This window comes from Cyprinus carpio, chromosome B15 (genome assembly GCF_018340385.1).
Source record: "Cyprinus carpio isolate SPL01 chromosome B15, ASM1834038v1, whole genome shotgun sequence".
NCBI classification, from domain to species: domain Eukaryota; kingdom Metazoa; phylum Chordata; class Actinopteri; order Cypriniformes; family Cyprinidae; genus Cyprinus; species Cyprinus carpio.
Genome location: NC_056611.1, coordinates 12,349,256 through 12,371,889, shown reverse-complemented (window position 1 = coordinate 12,371,889; position 22,634 = coordinate 12,349,256). Strand labels below are relative to the sequence as shown.

At 35.0% G+C, this 22,634-nt stretch overlaps 2 protein-coding genes across 2 annotated transcripts; both read right to left on the bottom strand.

The window, feature by feature from the left end:
* Positions 1 to 58: 58 nt before the first annotated feature.
* c2cd3 (C2 domain containing 3 centriole elongation regulator) lies at positions 59 to 19,263 on the bottom strand. Its single transcript, XM_042739247.1, has 33 exons — positions 19,086 to 19,263; positions 18,530 to 18,796; positions 18,224 to 18,381; positions 17,428 to 17,618; positions 16,629 to 16,756; positions 15,364 to 15,490; positions 15,115 to 15,252; positions 14,824 to 14,971; positions 14,644 to 14,730; positions 14,252 to 14,445; positions 14,045 to 14,154; positions 13,851 to 13,969; positions 13,635 to 13,766; positions 13,104 to 13,553; positions 12,804 to 12,955; positions 11,299 to 11,542; positions 11,037 to 11,214; positions 10,773 to 10,956; positions 9,889 to 10,046; positions 9,643 to 9,778; positions 9,228 to 9,496; positions 8,637 to 8,717; positions 7,224 to 7,844; positions 6,182 to 6,490; positions 5,967 to 6,105; positions 5,696 to 5,760; positions 5,406 to 5,611; positions 4,820 to 4,953; positions 4,596 to 4,739; positions 2,714 to 2,904; positions 1,827 to 2,640; positions 1,462 to 1,570; positions 59 to 390 (listed from the first exon to the last, which is right to left on the bottom strand). The coding sequence occupies exons 1-33, from the start codon at positions 19,135 to 19,137 to the stop codon at positions 259 to 261; spliced, it is 6,567 nt and encodes a 2,188-aa protein (XP_042595181.1). The 5' UTR covers positions 19,138 to 19,263; the 3' UTR covers positions 59 to 258.
* Positions 19,264 to 19,518: 255 nt separating this feature from the next.
* med29 (mediator complex subunit 29) lies at positions 19,519 to 21,421 on the bottom strand. Its single transcript, XM_019092298.2, has 4 exons — positions 21,198 to 21,421; positions 21,037 to 21,107; positions 20,483 to 20,567; positions 19,519 to 20,395 (listed from the first exon to the last, which is right to left on the bottom strand). Exons 1-4 carry the CDS (start codon positions 21,363 to 21,365, stop codon positions 20,171 to 20,173), a joined length of 549 nt encoding a protein of 182 aa, XP_018947843.2. The 5' UTR covers positions 21,366 to 21,421; the 3' UTR covers positions 19,519 to 20,170.
* Positions 21,422 to 22,634: the final 1,213 nt, after the last annotated feature.

Below are 22,634 nucleotides of genomic sequence, written 5' to 3'. Positions count from 1 at the left end.
TTATAAGAGGTAAAACTAAATAGTGAGAACAGGACCTTCAAAAACATTTAAGCGTAGATGATGGAAATACAAAATTCTTTATTACAAAAATAAATTCATTACTGTAAATAAACAACTTTTTTAATGCTCACATTATTACAATTACTGTTAAAAAGTATATACCATATTGCATCATGTAAGAAATAAATAAGGATCCCAATCACATACCTTAAACATAAAAAAAAATTAAACCTAACACAGAAATCTTGAATGAATGTATTAACTTTCTTCTGTAAATTTTGAGGCAAATATTTTTGCAATTCTTCTAGTCTCTTCACTTCTCTGTGATGGAGGGATGCTTGGTCTTGATCGAGGCATTCTTCTATATAGATTTCCAGGATTTCCAGTCTCCTAAATGAATGAATTTTAATAGATAAATCATGACAGGCTTAAAAACAAAGAAATAATTTTACAAATAAGAAAGCGTACCACGATTCATGAACTTTGTAGATTGTGCTTACAAAAATGAGTCAATATGGACCACATTTAAAAATGTAGTCACTCATATCTTCTGAATAACGCCAATAGACTAGGATAAGGTTAAAAAGTAGGTTTTTCCAAAAATAAAATAAAAAAATAAATAAAACCAGGTGTTAAAGGAATATATATGATTACCAGATCTGAGAGGAGGCTTCAGGAGGAACTGACAGACAGAACAATAGAATGATATATAAGAACAACAGATACAAGGGTAGATAGATAGAACGATCTTCAGTGTTTTAACTATAACTGAAAATGTTTTTATATATAAAGTTATATTTATTTTTAAGGGTGCAGTATGTAATATTGACACAGCTAACAGTTGAAATGGATAGTGCGGGCCAAATTCAAAATACAGTATTAAGAGTTTTTCTCCCACCACTCCTTCTCAGACTCAACGCTCACATGGGTTGCCAGATTGAAAACGTGAAATAGGAATGAGCGCACTGAAAATGGAAGGACATGAGCCTTACACTCTAAGTTGGTGAGGTGATTTATCCGTGTTTTAATATGCGCTGGTCATAGAGCTTTTTAAATGGATTTTGAGGCTTTTAAGGTCGGGTAGAATCTGCGATCCCTGACCCAGCTCATTTCTTGGCTTCCATGGCTGCAATACACAGTGTTTTCCGAACAACTTGCAGCCAAAGGTGTTAAAATACTATTGGGTAAGCTGGCAGTGGGCGGGGTTACACAGACCAAAACAAAAACAGACATTCTGACACAGAACACACATTTCAAGGTCAAATAACTGGCTGTAGCATTGTTTTTCAGAGAAACAAGTATGTGAACTTAGCATGTTTCCTAAATATCTGCAAACATATTACAGTATTTTTATGCTTTAGTACAGTCAAAAAAAATACATACAGCACTTTTAACTTTTTCAAGATTACCAAACAGTAGCAGCAGCTTTCTTATAGTTTAAAAAAATTGGAGAGTACTCACAGATTCAGTTGTTGCCGATGGAAAGACAGGTGCCATCCTCAAAGACCTCATGGATGCCTCCAGATGGTGAGCCGACAGGAAGAAATTTGGAATCGCTACAGATTCCAAACTGCACAGGGGTGTTTAGATAAAAATAACCCAGATATGGTTTAATAAAAGCAGAAGTTTAAAACATCTGTCCCACATACTTCCATTTATAATTGACGGCTATGGGGGAAGTGTCAAAGTTTTTTGTTGGTTTTTACAAACTGAGGCAGATAATTATTTTATTTTTTTTTGGTAATCAATAGCATGCCACATATTCTGTCAAAAGAACTAGAGATAAAAACTGACATTTTCGGGTCATACAAAGCTTGGAAGGATACGGTTTTGCTGTCCTCTCATCACTTTTTTCATCTGTTTCAGAACCAGACTCTGCAGAGGCTTTCTGCAGATCGCCTTCTTCAGGTGCACTATTACTCTGTTCATAATCTTCCACCTCACTAATACTAGAAAAAGCTCCATCTCCATCCAGACCATCCAGAGAAGGTTGCTGTTCCCGATGATTTGTGGCAATAGCACCGTCACTCCTACATGTATCAAGATCAGTTTCAGATCTTTCACTGATATCTGAATCAGAATCAACAGCTTGTGATTCTGCAGTCAATGACTGCGGGTTAAAGTCTGGAAGAATTTCTCTGCTGTTTCTTTCCTCTCCTTGAATGTGGATGGTGTCATCATGAGCGTGATGCTGCACTAACTCCAGACTCTCCAGAGATCCCATATCTGGGTCAGACAGTAGGCTGGTCCAAGGGCTGGTTCTGTCTGTGACTGAAGTGACCTCATTGAGTGTTCGAGGCTGTATTAAAGTTTCCTCAAAGTCTTCATGCTCATCCTCATCTTTACACTCCTCTTCCTCAGATGAGTGATCGCTGGAGCGGTGGTGGAGCTTTTCATCTTCAGCAGCAGCTGGTGACTGTCTGATCTCTGCAGGAGCAGGAGAGCTGATGGGCGAGACTTCATCTTCATCCTCCGACATCATGTGTGATTCTTTATGAAAGCGTGGCTCTATCTCACAGCTATCAGACTCTGATAATATCAGCTGATCTACTCCTGATGTTAAGTGCTCCTCAACCACATCAAGAGTAGCAGAGCTTTTATGGCTAGTTGTAGCCTCTTCTGTTTGGGGTTCACTTAAGCCTGATTTAAAATAAAGAGTTAAAAATGGCTTTAAATAAACAGGAATCACACTAACAGTTACCAGCTGACTCACCTTTTATGATGTTATTGACCTCTCCCACCAGCTGACTGGACTTCAGTAGCAGTTCAGTGGTGTCTGTCTCTGAGTCTCTATGCTCGTCCAGCCTGGAGGTTCCTCTCAGCTCACTCAGCTTTGGGAAGGATGGAGTGGACAACTTTCGGCTGAAATACCTTTGAATATCATCCAGCTCACTGAGGTTTTTCCTAAAAATGCAACAAAAAAAATTCCATTGACAATAAAAAATGAAAGCCAAAGTGGAACAAACTGTCAATCCACATAAATACCTAAATCTAGAAAAAAACTAAAAAACATATCAGATTGTGTTGAATCTAGGGATGGGCAATATGGGGTTAAAAATACATCATGATATTTCTGGTGTAATAACGATATCAATGACGATAATTCAGGGAATCCTGTTTCTTTAGAGAAAAGTATTGTCTTTCCTATTTTTACTCATAATAATTTGCGCAGAAACTTCACACGTGCATCGCAGAAATAATACGATAACTTTTGACAAGTGACTCAAATGATAAAAAGAGCACACAATTTACAAATAAAAATTACACAAAATGAGAAAACCAAAGACACCTAGCAGTACACATCACAACACAACACAAAATACAATGGGTAATTTAAAATGCAGGTAAAAAAACATAAAAAAAAATAAAAACGGAAAATTCCTTCAAATTAACATAGTAGATTGTGGCATATTTTTACAGAGTTTTCTTAGAGTGTAGCATACTAACTAACCATTAATACACCGCTTAAAACTATAATTGTTCAGAATGTGTAGTTTTATTAGTTTATTAGCTAATAAAAAAAAATTTAATAATTGTAATAGTTTAAAAAATGTGTAAGTGTTCAATAATTCCATGTTGTATTTAAAAAATAGTTACTTATATTTTGATATTATATAGTTTCTTTATATTATTTAACGAACAAATCTAAATTAACATATAAAATATATTTTTTGCGGAGATTTGATGCGTTTTTGGGTCTTAATTCCATAATTATGTCATCGCGCAATGACATCACAACGTCATTTAGCAACTTTTAGCCACAAATCGACCTTCCTTTAGCAACTTCCCCTGAAAATTAGTTGGCAACACTGGTTTCACGTCTGCCTTCTGTGATGTCACTCCGCACTGTCGCACATAGAAATATGTCAACAACTAGACTTTATCTTTATTATCGCGGGAAGACTAATTCTTATCATGGGAATAATTTTCACCGGTATATCGCAAACGATAAGATATCGCCCATCCCTAACTGAATCCATAATATTTGTTATCTTAAATAATCTTTTAAATAACAAAGTAAAGTAAACATTAAATCTGACAAATAAACTAATGTTCTACTGTTCAGGTCTGATTTGTAATGTTTTTGAAAGAAGTCTCTTATGCTCATCAGGGCTGCATTTATTTAATCAAAAATACAGTAAAAATGTGAACAATTGTGAAATATTATTACAGTTTAAAATAACTGTTTTCTATTTTAATACATTTTAAAATGTAATTTATTCCTGTGATGGCAAAGCTGAATTTTCAGCAGCCATTACTCCAGTCTTTTGTGTCACATAGTCCTTCAGAATTCATTCTAATGCTGATTTGCTGCTCAAGAAACATTTCTTATTATTATCAATCTTGAAAACACTGTTGATATTGTTTGTGGAAGCTGTGATAGAAGACTAGAAAGTTCGAAAGAACTGCATTTATTTGAAACAGAAATCTATTGTAACATTATAAATGCCTTTACTTTCACTTTTGTTAAGGAATAGTATTTGCATATGCAGAAGTTCTATTTGGAATACATGTGAAGAACAATACTTTGGATTTCGTATGGAATCTGATCATAATCTGATGTTACATCTTAATCTTTCATCCAGTGTGGGTACCTGAGGGCAGAGAAGAGTGCCGAACTGGATGGGTGGGAATCTCCAGCTACGGAGGACTGGGACGCTTTCTCTTCCTCATGCAAACTCTGATGGAACATTCTTATGTTGTCCATGTGCTCATCGTGGCGATCCGTCACACCGTACCTGAACACACATCCTCACAGTTATTACTTCAGACAGTAAATCTGACAATAAGGCAGGGTTTTTTTTCCCTAAATAGATACCTGTCAGAGAGCAGTCTTTCAAACTGATCAGGAGGTGTGCTGTTCCTCTGCTCTGAGAATCGAGTGATGTGGCTTGGGAAGCTGCTGTACGAAGCTGTCGTTTGATAGCAAAGTGGAAGTGCGCTAAAGAGAGCCTGCAAAAGACACATAATCATCACCACAGGTGACAACTGTGTAGACATTATTAGGTTTTTTTATACACTACCAGCCAAAAGTTAATAAAGAAATATAAACAAAACACCAATACTTCATTAACATTATAAAAAACACATTAAAAACATTAATACAAAGCTGAATTAATGCAATTTAAAATAACTGTTTTTATTTTAATGTATTTTAAAATGTGATGGCAAAGTTGAATTTTCAGCATCATTACTCCAGTCTTCAGAAATCATTAATATGTTGATTTGCTGCTCAGTTCGGCCTCAGTTCGTAATATTTTTGTGGAAATCAGGATCAATCTTTTCAGAATACTTCAGTTCTTTTGTATGGTAGCATATGGTTTCCAAAAAACATAAACATGTACACAACATAAACTTTTTCAACATTGAAAATAATAAGAAAGGTTTATCTGTAAATGGCTTACACTTGAGTCTGGAGCAGCAGGCTCGTGGGCAGGCAGTCTTTGTGTCCGGAATTCCTGCACTGCCCTCAGAGGAGACACAGACACCTTGAGCTGCCCCTGACACTGCCCGCTGAAATCAGTGATGTTATACCAGCCACAAACTGACTGAAATCCTGACAGAAGTGGTGACAGGTCAACAGACACGAATCCAATCACCCGCTCAACTTCTGCAAACCAAAACATAATGCAAAACTTATCTTTTATACTTTCTGGTGAACATATGACGGAATATGGTGCGAGGGTGTCATTACCTCCTTTATGCCAAACTTTGAAAACCAAGGACTGCTGGGGATCCAGAAGTAGCTCCTTCGACAGTCTGAAAACAAAAAACAGCCACGAGTTTAACATGGGTCCTGTTTCCACCTTGTATGACCACTTCCATCTGGTCTTTACATACATCTCCTGTGACCACTTGTGATCGGATTTCATCGAGATCCTCCCTTCTTTAGTATAATCTGTCACAATTCACTTTCTGTGAAAGGGGCCCAATGGAAAAGTATGATGAATGTCAAATGGGTTTACCTGCATTCTTGCTGGTGGTCCCACACGGGGCAGTCACTGTCTTTGATGAGTGCGGTGGTCACTGTGCCCGGGGCATCGGCGATGGCGTAAGAAACACAGCAACTAGGCAATCCTCCACCACGCTCAGCGAGAGGACAACCTGAGGATAACAACAGCGTTAAAACATCATAAATGAGAATGAAGTCAAATCAGTAATCCCTGTCCTTGTATTTTACCCTTCAGGCTCAGATGCATGGCTCTGTCCACAGTTATGTTGGCTATGAAGGTGTCTTCATTGTTGATTTCTTTGGATGGTGGAGCTTCAGTGGTCATGGTTGATTTGATCTGCTGTTTGCTGGGGGACTGAAATGGTCTTGACAGCACTGTGGTGGGGAGGCCTCCATCCTCCTCATCTTCTACTGAGCTGTTGAGTTCCTCAGTGGCTTGAGGCTCATGTGGTTCAGAGTCTGTTGTGACTGTGATATGGACTCTGAGAGCAGCGCCACTCAGGTTTACAGCAGAGCGCTTGAACAAAGGATACACGCCTACCATGAGAGAGAACCATGTGTTAGTTCTATTAGTAATGAGCAGAGGACACATCATTGGAAAGTAAACTAAAAATGTGGTTCAGAATAGGGAATGAAATTTATTAAATTAAATCAGATTTCTGTTCTTCAACAAAATGGCAATGAAAGGAAATGCTTAACCTTCGGAAATCAAAAAAATCTCAAACTAAACTATAAATATACATATTATTTTATTTTACATTTATTTGATATACAGTTAGCAGTTTTTTCAACCCCACTGCCAAATATTTCTCTATAAATAAAGTCTTAATAGATTATTAATAATAAAAAAGTGCCTTAAGTTCGGCTCAAAATATTGGTTAGTAATTATATAAACTTTAAATTAAATGAAACTAAATTAAAATATACACTATCATTTAAATGGTCTGTAATAACATTAATGCTATAGAAGATTTCTATTTAAAAAAATGGTGTTCTTTTGAATTTCTATTTATCAAATGCAGCCTTGGTGAAGATAAAAAAAAAACGTTTAAAAAACATAAAAAATAAAAATAAATCTTACCAAGCCCATACTTTTGACCGGTAGTACATATAGAGTATGCACTTGTCTTGCAATATTCAGTTTAATAAGGGTGAAATTATCATGTGGTTGTTGCATAACGATTATTAAAATGAAAATATTATATTAAAATAAAAATCTAAAGTGCACAAATAAGCCCTTCACAGATAAATAAAGAGAGCAAATATCTACCGCTGATTGTTTGATGGTGCTTCAAGGTCCCAGCAAGAGCAGAGAGATCCACAAAAGCAGAGCCCACCAGACGGTCAGCGTTATGAGGCCGGACTCTCTTCTCCTTCCCAAAGGCCACCCACACCTGCACCTCCAGCTTCTCCTCCCTCAGGAACCAGCGCAGGGGTTGAGTCCTCCTCAGCACCACTCTTTTGCTCCCCTGAAATGCCACGGTGGCTAAACCTTCTTCTCCTTCACTCTCGTCTGGAACGGGGTGTCTCAGTTCAGAGCAGAAGGTCTGCTGGTTGTAGAGTTTGTATCTGTAGTAGCAGTAGGTGGAACGCTGTAAGTCTTCATGTCCTGGAAGCAGCAGGCAACGGATGGGCAGCCACGCTCTAGGCATGGATAGTGATAATGCCAGAGACTTTGCGCTTTCTTCCAAAGTGTCTTCTTCCTCTGTATCTGCCTCATCTTGACTGTCTTGCCCCATTTCCCATCCCAGTCCACGGGCTGAACTTACGACTCGCTCTCTATCTGCATGATGGGAAAAACTGATGGAGACTTCAAGTCCTCCTGCTGAGGTCAGACTGTGAGATGAAGTTGTGCTCTGAGGTAGAGAGAGACTGTACCAGCCAGATATGCCTTTAAAAAAGATAAGCAATTGTTATATTTCTATTAATTTTAAATACTTTCATACCCCAAATAAATAAATACAGAAATAAAACTAAATACTAAAACATAGCCAAATAGAAGACAAAAGTTTTTTAAAAGTTAAAATGTAAAAAAACAAAAACAAAAAAACAACGTAAATAATAAAAAATAAATAAAAATAAATTACGTAATTAATTTTAAAAAAATTACGTAAATTAAATTTTTATATGTATAAACTAACAACACTATATATATATATATATATATATATATATATATATATATATCTATATATATATATATATATATATATATATATATATATAGTACACACACTTTTATTTTGGATAAAACAAATACAACCTTGCTATTCATTAAATTCATTAATTATATATATATATATATATTAATGTTTTTTTTGAAAAAAAAAAAAAAAAAAGACAAATATATATATATATATATATATATATATATATATATATTCTGATATATATATATATATATATATATATATATATATATATATATATATATATAATAATATATATAACAATATATAATATATATATATATATATATATATATATATATATATATATATATACACAAATAATGTAATAAAATTAACAAAACATTTCCAAGTAAAATAAACAAGTTTTTAAATTCTGAAAAGTAAATATTGTAAAGATAAATAAATAATAATATAATTATATATCAATTAACACTACAACATACAAAATAAATAAAAAACTTAAATCCTATTAATATTCAAGACTTTCATACCGCTTCTTTTATGAATCAGATCTGCAAGTCTAATTTTCACAGTGCCCAAGACAGTGTCCTTCGATCTTATGGTATCAGCCACTACAATGAGATAAACAAAACACGCAGTATATAGTATTTATAATGCTGGAATGGAGTGATAATACTTAAAACTAACAAGTAAATATTAAATGATTCTAAACAGTAAGTGTAAAGACATAAAAATACACAAAAAAGTAAAAAAAAAATATCGTTTTTGTGTCTGAAAATACGTACAGTAAACAGGTAAAACATACTTTTCAAACAGAACTAAAAATAAAATAATAAAAATAATAATCTGAACCACTTATGTAATGTAATAATACTGAATCAGCAGACAAAACTTAATCTACCCACTCATTAAAAGCCCTTTTTTATTCCTTACAACACAGATCTACACCTACACACATTTTTGGATCTTTAGCACGATGGGATTATGCAATAAAGGGCTGCATGTTTTTGTGGAGTCATTTGTAAACCAAAGATATCCAAACATCCTTTACAGAAGTGTGTCATGTGAAAAAAATTCAAATCTCCACATGTCTGTCTACCTTTCCAAGTCGGGTAACTCACTTTTGCGTGTGTCTCTGTTGTAAATGGTGAAGACGGCCACTGCCTCCTGCAAGAGTTCAGCCAGACTGACGCTCTCCCCGCTGTCTCTCTGCACCAGCAGGTTACAGCAGAACTCAGCGTGATGTTCAAACTCTGGGCAGAAACTGCGGGCCACCACACGTGTGCTTCGAACTTCACTGTCCGGCAGGAAGGACAACTGCATAGTGATGAAGGAGTTAAGCCCCACTTCAGAGTAATACAGCAGTGAGCTGTCTGCATCTGCAAGAGCTCTGAGAAACAAAAAGATGGCAAATAAAAATACAATTTAGATGCCAAAATTATACTCCATGTAATGTTAAATCAGTTTAATCAAGCTAGATTGCTGTTGGGGTAATAGGTTGAAAGCTAAAGGCAGATTTGAGGCAGATTGACTTACTTGGCTGCAGCTTGTAGCCCGGCTGCTCTGTGCACCTGCACAACCAGCATCACTCTGCGGGACGGCACAACCCCACTCTTCACTCCCACACTCCTCATTGGTCGAGACTTGTATTGAACGCTCACTTCAAGCAGCCCTACAGGTAAGCACAGATGAAAACAGGTTTTACTTTATTACACTGGTTTAATATCCATAAAACACTGTATATGTTATCTGCAGTTTTAAGATAATTAGATATGCAACTACCTGAGGGCTGAGGCTGGTCGGTTCTTGGTACCAGAGGAAGGGAGAAAAGCTGTGCATCGGTTTGACCCTGTTTCTGCATGGTTACCATGGCACACAGTTTGGACATAGGCAGCAGTCCTCTGGCTACTAGCTGATCTCTAACATTTGGATAATAATACCTGCAAATGTTTCAATAGCGTTGTAAAGAAGTCATATTTTCCCAAAACAAATATTAAAATATTACTAAATATGAGACATGTTTTTCAATTATACAAATAAAATGAAATAATAATAATATTGCCAAATAAAATATTGCTAAAATAAAATAATGCTTTAAACTTTTAAACATAAAAAGCAAATAAATAAAAATATTTCCAAATTAGACACAAATAGGTATATAAATAAAAAAAATGTTAAAGAACAAGCTTTTAAATGCTAAAATGTAACAAAATAAATTAAAATAAAAAATTTTAATGCTAAAAAGTAAACAGCAAATAAATAAATAAACAGACATGTTTTTTAATGCTACAATGTAAAATTAATTAAACAAACAAACAAACAAACATTGGCAAACAAAAAAAAAGACACATTTTAAATGCTAAAACGTAAATAAATAAAATATTGCCAAAAAAATGTAAAAAAAAAAAAAAAAAAGTAAAAAAATGAATAAAAACATTTAAAATATTGCTCTCAATATAAAAAGAAACTAACTAACTAAATAAATAAATAAAATGTGTCTCTTTTACTTGGTAACATTTCTAAGCACTAAAATATAGTAATAAAAAAACATACATACATACACACATATAAATGAAATGATTGCCACACAAAAGAAATACATTTTAAATGCTAAAATATAATAAATAAAATTCAGGACTTAACTACAATTTCTGCATTTACTGTACCTGCACCAAACCTCAAACTGCACCCCTCCTCCGTTCCTCAGCCCTTGTCTGGCCAGTGAGCTCAGCAGTATTCTTTGCACTGGGACGTCAGGAGGAGCCAGCAGGACATGAGTCTCATTATGTCCAAACACAGGGTCAGGCACACAGAGAGTGGTCTCAGTGCGGTAGGCCTTGAGCTCCACATCTGTGGAACAGAACAGTAGTTGAGCTGAACAGAAAAAAAAAGACTTTTAATACAGTCTTTTAATACAGAAAACAGCTTACTGCTCTCAACGACATGTGGGTCTGTGTCCTCTCTCGACTCATTTTGTGCAGGGAAGGAGTACTGGATGTAACAGTCAGCTTCTCCCCACACCGTGAACTGCAGAGGCGTCAGACCCTTTACTCGCTCTACACGGACCATGAAGACATGCTCACGCAGAACATCCACAGTGGTACTGGCCTACAAGAACATTGATTCAGAAACAAATTAAGCTTCATTCTTTAAGCATCAGGGCTGCTTTTGGGAGTTTTAAAGAGAACTAGCCTTGGTTTCTACATGTGGCCGGTGGTCTAACATGTGCGCCGGTCGATGCAGTGGTGATCCGTGGGTCAGCTCATCATCCCTCATTCGCTGCAGTGCAGTAATCTGCTGTGCTAGACCCATTGCTAGACACACCCTGAGGTGTCCACGAGTGCTGCCGCTGAACACATCAACCACAGGCATAAAACTGTCCACTCCAACCACTGGATACTGAGACTGCAAGAGCAGCTCTGTGATCTTGGGGTCTCTGGAGACAAAGTAAAAAGAAAAACAAATTGTTAAGCTTACACGTTCCAGTGTTATTTTACTATTCTTTTATTTACTATTAGAGTACTTATTAATGTATTTAATTACTTTTATTTTTATTTCAGTTTGATTTTTACAATTTTAAGTTTCAGTCTTTTTTATGCAATATTGTCCTTTTTTTAAATAAAAATATATTTATATATTATACATTTCTTTTTATTTTCTATTTCAGTTTTTCATCCCAACTCAATCTGAGCAACTGAATCCTTAGCCATCTTCAAGAATCGGCTTCAATCTTTAATTGACCCTCTAACTCTAGCACTCTCTATTCAAATTCTATTCTTAAAAAAAAGACTTTTACTAACTGCTTGTTTTCTTAAAAAAAATTAACACTAGCTTCTTTATTCTTTTTGTATTCTGTCTATTTATTTTCTTTTTATTCATTATACAATTAACAAAAGCAAAATAAGCCTCTAATACTAGCTTGCTCTATTCTTTTCTTTTTATTTATTATATAATTAAAAAAAACCTTGCTATGTGTACTACGTTAAAGCTAACTTAGACTTGTCATTACACTTGTATATCATTGCTCTTTTGTTGATTTTGATTGCTTCCACTGTCCTCATTTGTAAGTCGCTTTGAATAAAAGCATCTGCTAAATGACTAAATGTAAATGTCATCTAATATTTACCCGCAACTCTACAGAGAATAAGCAGTTATGGATTTAATATTTACATTTTATCTTTTAGATTTATTTCAATTAATAAAAGCACTTTTGAATAATTTTTGATATATTTAATGATAACTACACTGATATACTTGATATAAAGTAATTCATTATATAGTGTTACTATTAATATAAAACTTATACTCATTAATATACATTACTAATATATTACAATACAATATAATATAACATAATATAATGTTAATATTAATATATATTGTTGCTATTATGCTATTCATTATTATCATTGCATAATATAAGAAATACGATTTTATTTATAACAATAAATATTTAATTCTATGCATATTTAACATTTATTTTAATAGGAAATGCATAATAATAAATAAAATATACTGCAACTACAAAAATACCACAAAATTAATATACTGCACATAGAGTTACTAATGTTATATTTATGTTATAACATGCATACATACATACTGTATACATTACATTGACAGACAGACAGACAGACAGACAGACAGATAGACAGATAGATAGATAGATAGATAGATAGAAAGATAGATAGATCTACCTGAAGGACATGTAGAACTGGTGAAGAGGTAGTTTTACCAAACCAAGAAGTTTATCATGGTCTGAACTACTGGCCCTCAACCAAACTTCAACGACCATCATGTTGTTCTTCATTCTCTCCAACAGTTTGCCAGTCAGTGTGACTGGAGCCACCTATATCATATTAGAAATTAGATTAAAAACAAATAATAAACTATTATTGTATTGTATTACTAGTATTGTGGGAACCCTGACGATTTCCACCACAGAGTAATATGGGTAAAGCTTGTGAACTTTCCTCAATTCTATATTCAGCACCAACCTGAATAAAGCCGAACGATGGATGTTTTTGACCCCAGCTCACTGTCGATCGAGCAGTTTCATCGGATCCGAGGAGCTTACAGTTCAAGTAGATGTTGGGCTGCATGGGTGCACAGTTAAAATCTTTCCCATCAGGCACCATGAGCAACATATGCAACAAAATCTCAGTGTCCTCCACTTCCTGCTGCAGAGGCTCGTGAAGAGAGCTCTGGTATCTGACGTGTGGTGATGTGGATCGTGATCTGGTTGGAGGTATCAGGATACTCTGGACTTGATGAACACTTGCACTAGGAGACGGGTCTCTCCTGTGGTCAGTCACACATAAACCCTTTGGCCCATCATACTCTTCAGTCAAACGGGAAGGAGGAGGTCTTGCTGGACTCAGCATTCGTTTCGCAGCTCTCTTTTTGTTGGAGAAATCATTTTTGTCTGCTGCTAATTCAAATGAAACTTAAAAAACATAATGGACAAAGAATGAATCACTTAGATCAATAAAATCTCCCAAATTTGGTTCTTATGATCGATTCTTTACCTTCAGAGGACCAGCTGCTTGTTTATCAATGTTTCCATCCGGTCTTTGAACAGGAAGGGCTGCAGAAATGCTTAGCGATTCACTCTGCATCAGGGAGCTCAGTGGAAACATTGCTGATCCAATGAGAACGGGCTAAACAACAAATGAAAAGATCAGGTCTCTAACAGATAAAACCAAAATTTGTTTGATTTTGTGATTGGAACACACTGCACTTACTGTCTTTTGAAGGCTATTTCTGGAGTAGATCTTGAATGTGACGTTCATCTCCCACCATTGTTTAATAGATGACCTACTGAACCTCACTGGAAACAAACTTTGGTGCTGAAACATCACGACTGAAACAAAAATGAGTCACCAGATTATTACACTACTTCTAGTTTCTCGTAATTCTCTAAAACAAATGCACTCACCGCCCTCTGTTACTTTACTAGAGACAACTTTAGTAATCTCCGAAGGCACACGTTGAACATCCTCAAACCCAGCAGAGACCAGTGGAAAAAGGTACTCTACGATATAAAAGCTAGATAGACAAAATATTTACATCAGGTTGGTTTTTAAAAAATGGACCACCACCATCTATGAATATTATCAGATGTGAAATATCATGAATGTCACACCATTTCTTTGTGGTGAGGGGACGAGGTGGTCTTCCTTTTTTAGAGAGACTTCTTGAAATACTCTCAGTGGAAACTTTGAACTCACTGATGGTGACCCTGGCAAAACGAATATCTCCAAGCAAAGCTATTTTATCCATGCTAAGTCCAGAGAAATCATCTCCTGCTTCTGAATGCTGCACAACTTCAGAATCAAGTTCAAAAAAACAAAAAAGGCAGTTTACACAACAGCAGATTTGAAAAATGTATTTCAAAATGGAACTATTTTTTATTTCTCTGTACCTTTACACATATGTGAAAACATTTACATATATGTTTGTTTATTTATTTATTAATACATTTTTAATTTTTAATCTATTTATCTTAAGCATTTCTTCTTGCATTAGTGTAACTGACTGGGCATTTTTAGTTGGCCTTGTGTGTACTGGCTTCTCTGCTGGATCTTTCTTTTGATGCTCCTCTTCCAAACATTCATCTGATATCTAAAAAAAAGGGGAAAAATGATTTACAAAGTTATATGTTCAAGGAAACTAACCTACATATAACAGTCTGCTGTGTTACACTATATGACTTACAGGAGCTTTGTAGAAAAGGTTCTCCAGAAGACTCTGATCATATTGAGGATCGTTGAGCTCACTGTCCATGAGCACACTACTGTGATCAGAAAGAGAATCTGGGAAAGAACCCTCTCCATCCCAGAACTGCAGCACAGATCCATTAACACTGAGGAACAGAGCCATTACAAACATTAAAGCATATAGATTCCAAACACAGACAAAATCATTCTTTCCACATTTCCATCAAGTATTTATGAGCAAAGTTCCATTTTCTTCACTTAATCTGAAGCTATCAGTAGCCTTGACTACCTTCCCAGCAGCAGATCCACAGCCATGTCCTCTGGGTTGACTCTATTCTGACTTGGTTCTTCAAGGTAGTGAACAGGACGTTGGTGTTCTGCTTGAAGGATGTTCTCCAGAAACTGTCCTGAGGAGGGCCTGGCTGGCCTTTAGGAGGAAGATGTTGTTTAACACTATTTATAATCATCAACATTCTGCCATTGTATCTGTCTATTTTGACCCCTCATAGGTATGTGAAAGAATAAGTAGAGTTCATACAAGGCATCAGTGTTGTCTTTGGAGAGAGGCAGGGGAATGTCCTTCAGAGGAACATCTGACTCCACATCAGATTTTAAGGCTGAAACCACCATGGCATTTCTCAGTTTGCTGCCACGCTCCAGAAGAACTGGAAAAATACAAAAAACACAAGTAATATATAATTGAAATAAGTTACTAAATAATGGACAATATAAGTGAAGAATAAATAAACACTTGACATATGCATCACTGAATAGTGTTACATGAGTGTAAAGAGCTGTCTGGTCTTTTTGTCTACAGATCTGCCAACAGAACTTCCACAATGACCTCAAACATCTTTAACGAAAAATGTGTAATTTGTATAGTGCTGTAGAGCCATACCAGCCGAGCCCATCTTTTTTTTCTTTTCATTCAGTTTATTACTACTGTTTCAGCTATTAAATTAGTTCACTTTTGTATGTAATGGCAAACAACTTAAAATACACCGTCATTTTTGGTCATAAAGGTTAGAGTAATACATCATTCGGAATGGTAAAGGGTCTACTTTTATTTGTGTGCACTCACAATATCAACAAAACTTTGTGCTTTTATAAAATAAAGAAAACACATGATGTGCTTTCTGCCGTCTCGGTCTTCAACAGGAGCGCTTCACAAAAATGAACTTAAAAAATAAACTCAAACTCAGCGAATACATGCCTCACAGACATGATAAATATATCTATAGAAAGCTTTAAATTTCTGCTTAACGAAATAAAAACTGACCACCTCAGTCGTGGTATTGCTGGCCCGAGACTCGAACCCACAAACTTAGGGTTAGGAGTCAAACTCTCTAACCACTAGGCCACGACTTCCCCACTTGTTTCCACCAGCGCAATTTTTTTTTCAGCACTAATTGATAGAGGTCTAAAATATAAAAAAAATGGAGAAGCCTACAACAGGCCCGAGGCCCAGCCTGGCCCGCGTCTGAACTATAACATGAAAATTGGCCCAAGGCCCGGGCCTCATGGTGTAAAAAAGTCGGGGCCTGGGCTGAAATGCAGGGCTCTATAGTGCTGTACTGACACAAAATAAGGTTTTAAAACTAACAGAATATACTAAAGTTTAAAAAGAACTCAAGATCAATAAGCAGATTTTGGCAATATACAGATTGTGATTGGCAGACAGTTCTTTAATTTGACCAGTTCTTAAAAATCATAGATGACACAAAGTATTTCAGCCAAAATGTTGCGGTGTTCATCAATAAAGTCAATATAATGAATTCAGTAAATAAAGTTAATGAGGTTTACCTGACAAAAGGTCAACAGGTGCGCGGCTATTTGCTGAAAGAGTTTGGGTGGTAGCAGGTTTATGTTTTCCAGTAGAAGAATCTGGTATGACGTTATTGTTTTCTTGAAAATACAAGTAATCCTTCCCTCTAAAACAAGAATATTGGACAAAAACAATGTTTTATTTTTGATGTTTATTGAATTAAAATGAAAAATAGAGCCTTTAGAACTTAAATAGAAACTAAAAGAATGTAACTTAAAGTTACAGTACTAAAATTACTACAATTGAAAATGCTTTAAAATTAAAGTAAAGCTAAATAAAAGTATTGAAATAATACAAATGACAAGCACATAACTTCACTTGAACTAAAATTAAAATGAAAACTGAAAACATAAGTTAATTTAAACATTAAGAAATATTACTAATAAATAGCATATAATAATAAACAACTATTATTATTATTATAAAGGAGATATTAATATTAAAATAATAATATTAGAAAGTTAATAACATAGTAAGTTAATAGATAATTAATAGATAAAAATAATAATAAATATTATATAAATAATACTAAAATAACACTAGGGAAGAAGTATGAACATTTTTCAACTAAAACAAAAATTTTAATAAGACCACTTAAGACATTTTATCCAAAATCTTTAGTAATTTAATTTAACTTGTCCGTTCATAGACCACAGTCAAATCTGCAACTAATTACAAGATCAGTCATAAGGATGAGTGTTGTGAACTTTATGCTCTAATGAGTTTGTTTCACATTACTCATTCAACACTCAAACTATCCAAAATATAAAAACAAACCTGGGCATGTGGCCAGAGCTGCTGCCAGCTGTCTCCTTCACACTCGGGAAAGCCTGATCCAGGGATGAATGTGCGGGCATGTTCTGGTCAGTTGTTACTCCAGGAGCCTGTGCGTCGAGGCTCATATCAGTCGTGGGTACTGAACTACTGCTGTCATATCCCTCTGTTAACGCTTCCAGGGCAAGTGTGACCTACGGTACATGTGAAAAAACACATAATTAACCCTTGTGCTGTGCTTGGTGTTCCCAGCCAAATTCGCAGAACTTATGTACCTCAGTTTTTGAGTGGGGAAAAAAATGATTTGTGGATAATTACGGCAATGTTCTCTCACAAACGGAAGTGAATAAGCTCAGATAAATAAGTCCAATGATCACTCAGTTCCAAAACGAAATACAAAACACAGTGCTAATTGAAAGAAAACAAGATGACAAAGAGATTGAATACAATATTTGGTTATAATATAGCATTATGAGAGATTTAGAAGCACGTTTTTGCAGCCAATTTTGCTTTTGACCGGGAACTCCATAAATGTAACAAGGTGGGGAAAAAATAAGTACAAAAATTAAACCGTTATTTTTGGATTGTTGCTATACCCTGTGTGCGGTAAGTCTGATTCCAGTGCGATAACATTAACTAAGGTTTTCAAAAAAAAAAGAAATTCCTCTCTGGGTCAGAATGAACAGAATACAGTTAAACTGAGAACTTAAAACCTGAGAAAAACAAAAACAAAAAAAACATTTTCACAGTAAATTTGATCAGCTGAATAAATGTGAATTCTGCTGAGCATCTCACCAACCTGTAGCTCTCCAAGTTTTTCTGATAACGGGGAAACAAGAGTGAAATATCCATTTATGGAGTGAGACAAAGAAAGCCGGGCAATCCCAGGGATTTGAGCTCGAGCTATAGGCAAATGATCAACCTTTGTAAGCACATCCAGCACCAATGAGCCCATATCTGTGAACAAAGAAATATTATATTCAGTTATGCAACACATGAATAAATCTAGAAACCCTGAAATCCATGCATACAGTATGTAAGGTTAAATATGCCTCTCTAAAAAGGAATTGCCAATAATCAGGCATCACCTACATAGCCATCTAACCTGTCAAATATGAAGTCAGCTGTTTGGGTCCACATCGAACTGGAAAGCGGGCAGTCGATTTGACCCCTTTCTGTTCAACATGTCCCTCTCTAGGCCCGAAGAAGGTGCCACTGGAAGACTCCCCCCACCATCTGAGCCTGATCAGAGTCACAGGAGGAGGTCTGGTGATGGTCCACAGCACTTTACTCACGGTCACTCTCAGAAAACATCTCAGCTGACCCTCCACCAGAGGAGGAATACTGGTGGATGGAGACACATCGCTGAGCACTGCAGAATGTGGACAATAAGAAAGACACGAGATCAAACAGCGTTTACTAACTTTCAATACTTGGAATACAGCTGTTTATTTATTTTCACCTAATAACCCAAGCGCAGCCAACAACAATTTACCATTAGTCTTCGCTTCGCCTGTCTTAAAATACCGTGAGCCCTAAAATGCTTTCTAGGTAACGTAGGTAGACTAGGTTTTGTCCTCGCAAAGGTTACGAGATTTTAAATCTCTTTAAAAGACTCTCGGATTTGCGACGAATACAAGCTCCAAACAAATGTAACTTACCTCTTTTTCTGTTGTTTACACCCTTTGAGGGTTTCACCTTTTTATTCTTCATTCCTCACATCGAGAGTGTACTAAATAATGTTATTAATGAAACAAAGCTATCATACTTTGTTGACAGTTGCATTAACAAACATAATACCGCTGAGCAACGGCTCGACCAATCAGAGCCCGGAATGACTTCTTCTCTTAGCTTTGATAAGTAGTGTGAGGGGTTTCTAGCGCCTCCCAAGGAAAGATATGAAATTACAAGGGAACGAATTGATACTACGAACGTTTTACTACGAAAGGATTACTTATTATACAGATTATACTTTTCTTCTTCCAATTTTAGTGAGCCCTTAAGAGTGCAGGTCATCAATGAAAAGAGGCTGCTTCATGATAAGTGATCGATTGAACTGTATAATCCACTCAAAAGTAAATTTGTGTCAAATGATCTCTATTCACATATTTATTGGAGAAGAAAAATGCAGATTTTACAGATCTTAAAAGAGAAGCATGAATGGAGTACAGTAAAAGTGCTAACCCGTAAAAAAAGAGTGTGGTTAATGCTGAAATGTAAATCATTCAAAATAATTTCCCTTGATTCAAATAAAGTGGAAATTAAATATAATCATTGGATAGAAAATGCTTAGATATAATGCCTTGGCAAATGACTGAAATAAAATAAAAGTTGAAATGCTAAATACTACAACAAAAATTTTAATAAAATGTAGTTAAAGCTAATCAGAATATTAAAAAAAAAATCTAATAAAAATGACAAGACATAAAATTACACACACAAAAAGAAGAAAATAAAAGCCAATTATAAATATGAATAAATACTACTGAATAATATTAACCATAGTATATAAATAATACTAAAATATATTTTGCAATAGAGTAGAGAGAACCCTTAAGTAGCTTGTTAGATAAAAAAAAAGTATATTATAACACACACACAAATTTATTTTCAAGAATATATAAATTTAATTGCACGAGTAAATTTTTTCACAAAAGTAAACAGACAAAATATATATATTCCTCAATCAGCATCAAAGCTATGTAAAATAAAAATAAAAAAGCAAACTAAATACAGTTGGCAGCTACTAATTACAAGCTCCTTGAACCTTCCCAGCAATCTTTTTTGAACACTCTAAGAGAGCATTATGAATGTCTTTAGCACATGAGATCTGTGATTTTATCATACTGAGATACTGGGAGTAAGACAGAGACTCTGTTTGCACAGTGTCCGGCTTGGTGGCTGTGGGTACGAGATTCGGAGAGTGCTTTGTGCTGTCGATGCTCTGAGACAGGCACTCGTGAGCCAGCCGCTGAAAAAATGAAATGTCAATGTTAATCGAAATCAAACAAGATCTTTCAATAACATTTTTTTTATCAGAATCACAGCAGGTGCTTACCAGGCAAAGCTCCAGTTGATCACAGAGAGCATAAAACTCCTCTAAACTTTTGTCAAATCGCTGAACTGCAGCATCATTACCTTTCCTATATTTAGAGAGGGGAGATATATATATATATATATATATATATATATATATATATATATATATATATATATATATATTTTTAAATATTATTTCTTGGTTTAAGCATTCAGAAATCTTTCTACTGAAGCTTATTTCTGTCTCAGTATTAAAATTGAGACATTTTATCTCACAATTCTGAGAAAAAAATAAATAAATAAAAACCTTGGAATTGTGAGAGAAAAAAATTACATTTTTTTTTTCATTCAGTGGAGGAAATAAAAACAGAATTGTGAGATTAAAAAGTCTGCAATTATCTGATTTTTTTCCCCGTGGCAAAAACAGCCTTCCATATATTTCCATACATTTATGTACATTAATAGACAGCACAGACAGACATGTACATACACACAGCATACAAACATACAATTTGTGCTAATTACATATTCATCATGTACCATGTTATTTACATAATAATAAGGGAATCTTACTCTGTTGTGTTTAAGCCGTTGTCAATAGCTGCATTGTGTCCAAAATTTAGCGAAGCAATGGTCATTACGTTCTGAAACCATAAAATAGTAAATTAATGTTAGTATTGATTTCAAACCCGTCCCTTCAGCTCCCATTTTCAATGAAAGGCACCAAAATACACCTGTAAACTATCTTTGAGCAGAGGAATCAGCATTTTGAATCTGTGAACGGGATCAAAATCTTGTTGTTGACTGAGCTGTTGTTGAGCTTGCTGTTGAGCTTGCTGTAAAACCGCCGCTTGCTGAACGCCCATCTGAGCACTGCTCGCGACCATCTGCTGCGACGCCATCGTTGACGCAGAAGAGTACAGACCACTTCCGCTAGAGGCTAGCAAACGCTGCTAGCTAGTAGTCAGTGATCATGAGACAAAAATATCGTCTTCCTACAGAGGGAGCTAGAAGACGGAGAGCTGAGAAGAGTAACAGGAGCATCATTGCACTACTTTGTAACTTAACGTTACTTTAAAAACGGGCAAACTTAAGCAAATAGGGTCCAATGATCAAAATCAAAATAAACATTTAATTATGTAGTTATGTAACCACATACGTATTTTTTTGTGTTGAGGGACTTTGGTCAAAACTATAGGCTACTTAATTTTCTTTACATAAAATATCCCTCAAAATAATTCTCATAATCATTAAAATTACAACCGGCCTGTAACTATTTTAAACATCACAAGCGTAAGGTAGCTGATATTAGTATCGAGCATGACGAAAGAAATAATTGAAAGAATATTTGAGGATGTAGTCATTCGTTCAGGAATCATATTGGTCTAGTTCAGAGTGTATAGGCTGTCAAATTTTGATTTCTCACAATAAGTAATAAAACTAATGTAATCAGAATCTGATAAATTGCAGTTTTAGATCCGAGTGGGAGGTTGAAATGAAAACAAATGGCGCCATCTAGAGGAATATTTGTGGCACTGCGAGCTATGTTATAGGCCTAAACTTTCTCTGAGAATCGAGGCTACACAATCTGCCTGAAATAATTAATCAATAAACGAGTTCATTATTATTTAAGTTTATTATTTGTATCTAACATAGCAATGCAATACGCCTAATGCTTTAAGAGATGTACAAATCAACATTCCTCAAAAGCCTGCCCTGCTGTATCATGTTTTATATTCATATCTGAACAAAAAGACGTATGGATAATCAAGTAAATCTAAGTTGCTTCAGTCCAATAAATATTAATCTTAGAATATTACCAACAATATAAAAGTTATTCTTACATTTATTTCATAAAAATCTGTAAAGAAAAAAAGATTAAGCACAACCTGAAGTGGGACATTTTTACATAAATACCAAAAGGACTTTTTAGATCAGATGGCCTAGTCTAAAAGTTTTTTAAAAAGGGTATAACAATGTCTGGAGCTCCAGAGATCCAAGATTTTTCATGTCACATGATAATACATTTTGATAATATTTTTACGCTTTACAGTAGTTGTGTAGTATTTGGGTATTTATGGTATTTTTAATGTTTGTATATAACTGGGCTTATTAAAAATAGCAAAATTTTATGTAAAACCAGAGACAATTTATAAATTAAATATAAATAA